Source organism: Chinchilla lanigera, unplaced genomic scaffold (assembly GCF_000276665.1).
Source record: "Chinchilla lanigera isolate Chin_1 unplaced genomic scaffold, ChiLan1.0 scaffold00026, whole genome shotgun sequence".
In the NCBI taxonomy this organism is placed as follows: domain Eukaryota; kingdom Metazoa; phylum Chordata; class Mammalia; order Rodentia; family Chinchillidae; genus Chinchilla; species Chinchilla lanigera.
The window spans coordinates 9,321,458-9,329,298 of record NW_004955427.1 but is presented as its reverse complement, the minus strand read 5'-3'; the positions used below and the strand labels follow the sequence as shown (position 1 = coordinate 9,329,298).

Below are 7,841 nucleotides of genomic sequence, written 5' to 3'. Positions count from 1 at the left end.
CAGCACAGACTCGAACCCACGAGCCCTGCCGCTCCCAGGGTGCTCGCTGTCTCGGCGCAAGGTGCACGCCTATCTTGGTTACTTTTCTCTCATTGCTGAGACAAAATATCTGGTGCCAAAAATTAAGAAAAGAAAGGTTTATTTAGCTTACAGTTTGTGGAGGTTCCAGTCTATACTCAGCGGGCTCCAAGACAGAGTGGCACATGGCAGAGGGCAACTGTTCATGGCTGTCAAACAGCAATGCAACAGGAGGAAAGAAGGGGAGGAGTGGTGGCAAGCAGTCTCTTTCTCTTCCTTACATGTGCAAATTGTCTGACCCAGGGTGGGTGTAGCACTCACACCCATAATCCCAGCATTAGACTATGGATCAATCAAAAATCTAGAATAGAAGTTCACCTCCTGACTGCATGAGGATTTGGGGGGACATGCAGTCACAACCCATAACAAAGATGTCTCTCTCTGTTAGAACAACTAGTATGAAAAAGACAAAGAATAAAAAGCACTAGTGAGGATGGTGAAAAAAGGGAACACACATTGTTGGAGGGAATGTAAATTAGTATAGTCACTGTAGAAAATAGTGTGAAGATTGCTCAAAGAATGATAGAACTATCATATGATCCAGGAATTTCAGTTCTGGGTACATACTCAAAAGATCTAATGTCATTAAAAGATACTTGTGGTTCCATGTTTATCACAGTGCTACTCAAATAGGGAATTAATGGCAATACCCTTCCCTGGATGAACAGATGAAGAAATCTGGCATATTTACGCAATGCAATACTATTTAGCCCCAAAAGAAAATGAAACCCTGCCATTTGCAGCAACAGAGATAGAGCTAGAGGTCATTGTGTCAAGTGAAATGGGTCAGGCACAGCAAGACAAACACTGCATCACATTCTTACTGTGTGCAGAAATGATTAAGCCAATCTTGTAGAACAGCAGAAAGGGATAGTAGTCACTGGATACAGCGAAGGGCAGGGGTGTGGGGAGGCAGGAAGAGGTGCAGTACAGGGCTCCAAGACACAGAGTTCAGGAATTACTTCGGGTCCTTCTTGAGAGTAGTAATGTAACTAGGTTAAAACAATCCAGGATAGATTTCAAAGTGATTATGAGAGTATAAATTTCTCAATACATAAAAATGATTAATGTTTGAAGAAATGGACAATAATTAATACCCGTTGGATTACTAAACATTGTCTACCTGTGTTAGATTACTGTATCTCCTAAAGATATACTAATATAATGTCTCAACTAAAAGAAATCATAACAGCAGCAGAAGATAAGATGGGAAAATTTTCCTCTCAAATGCTAAGAGATACGAAGACTTGAATTAGAAAAATCGACATCTATTAGGAGACCCAGAAATAATGAACCTAATCTAACCAATGGCAAGTTGGAAAGCAAGGGAAAAAACAATGAAAGTACAGAAAATTTAAAAAGTTTAAGTCAGGAAATCATAATGTAGCCCTTATAGAAAATCTAAGTAAGTTAAGGTAAAAGGCAAATTTTCTACCACCTCGCACTCATCAGGATAGCCACTCGCAGGGCAACAAAGCAGCAATTGCTGGGATGTGGGGAAACTGGAGCCTTTTTGTACTATTAGCAGAGGTATGGGATAGTTCAGTCTCTATGAAAAGCAGTATGACAATTTCCCTCAATATTACCAATTGGAGTACCATATAGTCCAGCAATTCCACCTCTGAGTATATATGCAAAAGAACTCAAACAGGGATTTGAAGAAACATTTGTGTGCCTTCTTCATAGCATTACTCACCACAACCAGTAAGTGGAAGTAACCCAGGTGTCTGTCAGCGGGTGAATGGATGAGGAAGCAGTGGTATATATCTCTAGAGTAGAATTTAACTCAACTTTTAAAAGGTAGGCTGTTCTGAGAGTGCTGTGATGCCCGGATGTGGAGGGAAGGGCAATGGGGAGCCAGCTGTGCTGAGTGAGTACAGAGTTTCTGTCTTGCTTGATGAAAAGTGTTCTGAAGGGGCTGAGGATTTAGCTCAGCGGCACAGCGCCTGTCTGGCAAGCGTGAGGTCATGTGTTCAATTCCTGGTACCAGAAACAAACAAACAAACAAACAAACTAAAAGTTCTGAAGATGACTGGTGGCAAGGGTAACATGCAGTGTGAACATACCTAATGTCACTGAATTACGCACCGGAAAGTGGCTAAAATGACAACTTGTTCACTATGCGTCTTGCTGCAATTAAAAGAAGACAGATTCCAGGTCTGGGGAAAAAGGAATATAACATGATGTTATGAACTAGAAGAGGATACCACAGGGGTGAATGGGGCCTGGAATCGTGTGAGACCTGTTTGAAAGGGCCGACAGTATTTGGGAGGGCTTCCAACATTCGTGGATTCTCACATCAGACAGATTTATTTGGTGTTGCTTCAGGAAGCAGAGCTGGGATTTGTGGATAGAATTTGCAGAGAATATTTTTGGCTCTTATGAAGAAATACTTCTGAGTTAATGGACTCCTTCATCCATAAAATGAACTTCCACGTGAAGAAGTAAGATTCCCATCACTGGAAGTGACCCAGCAGGAGGCGACTGGTCACTTCTTATTTGTTTCTTCCTCAGAAAGAACTCAAAGCCTATAATCTCTAGAATTTTCTTCCATCACCGTCGTTTCCAGGTTGTTTGGCTAACTTACTGACGGATGAAATTTTTATTTTAAAGTCAGCATTATTTACAGAATCTAGGTTTTCACTGTTCTTATATTAGTGAAGTATAAAGTCCACCTATTTATTTGGTTAAATAATCTCTCTTTTTACAGCTGGAGGGTACCCTTGAGTGGGAGAGGAAAGTGAGAATGAACTGGGAAAGAGAAAAGCACAAACTGAAGGGTGACTTAAAGGTGACCCAGGAAAACGTGGAGAACCTGGAGCAGAGCCAGTGGCGGCTAGCGGAACAGCTGAGGAAGTAAGTGCCTTGCTGCTCCCTGAACTCCTGGTATAGAAGGGAGAGCTCTCTCACTTACCTGTCTCAGAACCCAGGCCAGATGTCTTGAGACCTAAGGCAAAGACAAAAGGTCTGGGAAATATTTTTTCTTTGCTGGACTTTATTATATAGTATCTCTCTCTCTCTCTCTCTCTCTTGCTCGCTCTCTCTCGCTCTCTCTGTCACTCTCTCTCTCTCTCTCTCAGTTTTTACTACATATGTATTAAAAAGAGAGAAAATACATAATCTAGAAGGTATGACTGGGAAGGTATTTAGCCAGTAGATAAGAAAGTTATTAAGCATATGGAACATTCATTATTGGAAATTTGAGCCTACTAGTCAAAAAATGAAAATGACTCACTTTTAGTCATGATGACACCAATGGCAGTGTAAAAAATATTGACCTTGATGTGAAGCCTGAAATATCTATTGATCACTTAAGTGATCTTGGTTGCCTACTATACCTTCATTAATCATTATATAGAGTTTTATTTTGGTCAAGCAATTGATGACATAAAAATGAAATCTTAGAATTTAAGCAAAACTTCAAAATGATAAAAACTGGGGAGACTTTCAGTTCCCATATCCACATGGGCTCCTTATATCCCGAGGAACTCAAGGGAAGATAGTTCTGTCGGTGCTTCCAGTTCATGGAATAGATTTTCTTAACCTTGTCCTTTTTGTCTTCTGTTTTGTTTTGCCTTGGATTTTTTTTTTGTGTGTGTGGGAGGAGTAACCTTTAAGGATTTCTGACATATTTAGATTAGGTCAAATAGGAGAGGAAAGTAGTGAGGGCCAAAACTAAGACAAAGCCGGGTTAAAGATGGGACCGTATCGGTCACTGGGATCCACAGTATAAAAGAGAAGAATGTCACGTGAGCAGTTTGGAGTTTCTAGCTTTCTTTGGTTTGTGTACTGCATTGCCATTGTATAGCCTCTTGGAGAACTTGACTAATGTTCTACCAGCTACTAACCCTGTGAAGTGTTTGCAGAAGATGAAATTGCCAGTCTTCATAAAGGGAGCCAAGGCAAACTGGAGAAACTTGATTTCAGGTTTGCGGGAAGCCCAGTGGTACAGCATTTGCCTACCATGGGTGCCTGCGCTCAACCCCCAGAATCACAACAGAAAAAGGAACAATTTTATCGCAATGGTGGATATAAACTTCACAAGAGCAGAGACTGTGGTCCTTCCCTGATAAGCCCCTAGCACAGTGCTTGGCACGCAGTAGGTGTTTCATAAATATACGTGTGAGCAAATGTGCATGTGAGGTGTCAGAACTCATCTGGCATTTAAATTGAGACAATCCTTGTACTATGGGCACATGCCACCACGCCTGGCTCTTATCTTCAAATTTTAAAACAATTATATGTGTTCTATTCTATTCTGAATGAATCTTTTTCATTTTTTGAGGCAATGTCTTGCTGTGTAGTTCAGGCTGGCCTTGAACTCATTTATGTAGCCCAGGCTGGCCTCAAACTCACAGTAATCCTCTGCCTCAGCCTCCTGAGTGCTGGGGTTATAGGCGTGTGCCACCACACATGGCGAGTCTGAATCATTTTAGATGCTACTAATGTGTGTGACATATATGCTCTTTTATCCCTAATTTATATTCAGTTATTTACCCATCTTCCTTTCTCATCTTCCCCTTCCTTCTTTTCTTTCATTTTTTTGAAATGGGTCTTGCCGTATTTCCCAGGCTGGCCCTGAATTTCTAAGGTCAAGTAATTCTCCTGCCTCAGCTTGCCAAATAGCTGGGACTGTAGGTATGCACCACCACATCTGCTCACAAGCTTGTTACGTTCTTTACATTATAAAACCTCTAACTGTAGACTGCAGGGTTAATCATCACTGTCCGCATTTCTTCACAAATTAGTTCCGTTAAATTAAGGAAAAAAAGCCAGGGGAGAGAATTACCATACCGCTACTAAACAGTTATCTTTATAATCCCTAGACTGTTTAGGGGCTGCAGGTGCAGCTCAGTGGTAGTTCATGTGAAGCTGGGGTTCAGTCTCTGGCACCAAAATAAATAAATGAATAAATGAACCTAACTAGCAGGACTTACCCAGTACTGTAGCTTCTGGCTGTAGCTTCCAAGGTCACCAATAATGCCCTTGCACCATGCGTGCTGGAGAGACTACCAGAACATCTAAACCATGTGAATCTAAAAGAACAAATCTCAGAATTAAAACAATGAAAAAAGAAAAATTAAAAGGTGAATTTGTTGACATAGTTCTACTCTTGTTTTACTATAAAGTTTAAAAAGGCCCAACAAGACGGCAGAAGCATCTAAGGGGACAAGAATCAGGAAGCAGAGAGGAACTCTTAAAATCATTTTCTGTGGTCTGTGAGTCTCTTCTTATGCTTTCATGTGAACATCATTTGCAATAAATAGCTCTTTTTAAAACCAAGCCCGGTGTGATGATGCGTGCCTGTAGTCCCAGGAGGATTGCTAGGAGTTCGAGGTCAGCCTGGGCTACATGGTGAGACCTTGTCTCAAAAAATAAAAAATAAAAAACAGTAATTAAACATTCAAAATCCCGCTTTGTTAAAATCTTTAAGCTACAAACATCAAGACTTCTAAAAATGTACTTTAGTGTTAAGAACTTGAGAATATATACAATGTACCAATATAATGTATTTTGTAAAATGTATATAATGTATACATTTGTATAATGTATATAATATACAAATGTACCATTTGTATATAAAATGTACCAATAAAGTTTGATTTAAAAAAATGAAATAGATAACCGGATGAATCTGGTGGAATGGTGTAAGGCAGAAAAATGATAATTTCCCTAGTGCTCAATTTTGAAGATTGTGTTTTGCTCAGCAGAGTAAAAGTGCAGGCCACAATTCAAAAAGTTTCAAAGTTTTAGAAATCTCCATGTTAAGGAAGCTAAAACTTCATCATAAAACCTTTTCTCTAAGTGGAATTAGGGGTACTTGAACCTTCATACAGTTAAAGATGGCACTTCAGATTAGTGATAAGATACCCACTAAATGGTTTTGGTACTATTAGCTATCAATTTCCTTCAACACAAAAGCTAAGTGCTCACCTCACTCCACCTGTAAACACAAAATTCAGCTGCATTCAAGAATGCAGGGTGAAAACAAAGCCATAGCCCTGGTAGAAGATTCAACATTATTTACAACAGTCAAGATGTGGAAACTGCCTCACTACCCATTAAAGTATGAAAGGAGAAACAAAATGTGTTTCTCTTTTATATACATGAAACTAAATATTATTCATCCTTTAAATAAGAAAATACTGCCATATGTAATAACGTGGATGAATCCTGAGGACATTAAGTGAAATAAGCCCGTCACAAAAAATAAATACTACATAATTTTACTAATATGAGTAATTAAAATTATGCAAGTCAGCATGGTTTTTGCTCGGCCCTGGAAGAAGGCGAAAAGAGGAATTGCTGTTCGGCAGGAATACAGCTTCAGTTATACAGTATTAAATTTTAAAGATCTGTATAATATTGTGCCTGTAATTAATAACAGTGCATTGTGAATGTAAAATTTGTTAAAAGGGTAAATCTTATTAATTATTCTTAATACAAGTAAAACTGTAAGTAAAAGTTTTAGAAGAAAATACAGATGATAAGTATCAGGAAATTGAGAGCTGAAGTTGTCTTGAGCAAGTCACAAAAAACTAAGGACATAAAACATTAGTAAGTTGACTACATTAAATTTTTAAGCACTTCTGTAGCAATAACAATATAAAGAGGAGACAAGTTATACAATGAGAGCATTGTTTGCAGTAGATATGAAAAAATAAATATTAAGGATATTTACAGAAAACCTATAGTTCAATAACTAACTGAACAATCTGGTAGAATAAATAAGTAAAGAACAAACAGTTTGTTCATGTTTTAGCCACTTAAAAGCACTAAGAGTTAAAAAGTGCTGTCATTAGTTCACAAGGATATTCAGAATAAAGCAATAAAATATTAATTTCTTCTCTAAGATAACTTTATATATATGCTGATATTAAAGCAGAATAGAGATAAATAATTATCTCATATTGCTACTAGGGAGGAAAGGGCAGGATATTAAATGCTTTTCAATATATATCTCCCAGCAGTTTCCTGCCTAATAGCTATTGCAGAAAAGCCTTGACAAGACAACATGTATTTCAACAATATTACTTGTCGAAGCAAAACACTGGGAGAAACCTAAGTGCTTCTAAGTAAGGGAATTCACTGATAAACTATAGATGGTCTTCATCGTGAAATACTGTGTCATAGTTAATTTTAAATGAAGTAATAACCTATACATGGACCAGCATAGAAACTTCTCCAATATATTATTTGGAGAACAATAAGTTTGACTTAGGATGGATTGTAGATCTCTACATGTGAATGCATGTAATAACTTTCATCATAAAGAAAATGAAACTATTTCTACAATTACACATACAAACCTAAGCATAACCATGTGGATACTTGGGAAAAATCTAGAAAGATTTGCAACAAATACATAACAGTGGTTTCCTTGAGGAAGATAACGAGGATTAGGTGTGATAGCCAAGATGACATCAAATGGGGATGCAATGGTTGAGTTTTTGTAAGAATGTACTTATAAGTTCTGTCTGTAATTTAAAAATACTTAAACTCAATATTATTCTTGAACAATTCTACTTTGTACCTTTTCCTGAACAGGAAAGAATTAGAAATGAGTCAGATGAATTCAAAGGTTGAAAATGATAAAGGCCTGGTGGCTCAGCTTCAGAAGACAATTAAAGAGCTTCAGGTAATCATTTATCACATTTCTATGTGTACTTGTATTTCAACCTGTGAACTGTGATTGACGTTTCATCAATGACAAATTATCTGCCAAGATATCCAGACCCTTACCCAACTACAGACAGAAGGAG

The 7,841-nt window shown here is 38.1% G+C and overlaps 1 protein-coding gene across 1 annotated transcript in view; it reads left to right on the top strand.

Moving 5' to 3' along the window:
- The window catches only part of Myh15 (myosin, heavy chain 15), a 142,811-nt gene that overhangs the window by 71,228 nt on the left and 63,742 nt on the right, over positions 1-7,841 (top strand). Inside the window, exons 25-26 of the mRNA XM_013515043.1 lie at positions 2,789-2,934; positions 7,627-7,717. Coding sequence (XP_013370497.1) covers positions 2,789-2,934; positions 7,627-7,717 — 237 coding nt within the window. The remainder of the gene's footprint in view (positions 1-2,788; positions 2,935-7,626; positions 7,718-7,841) is intronic.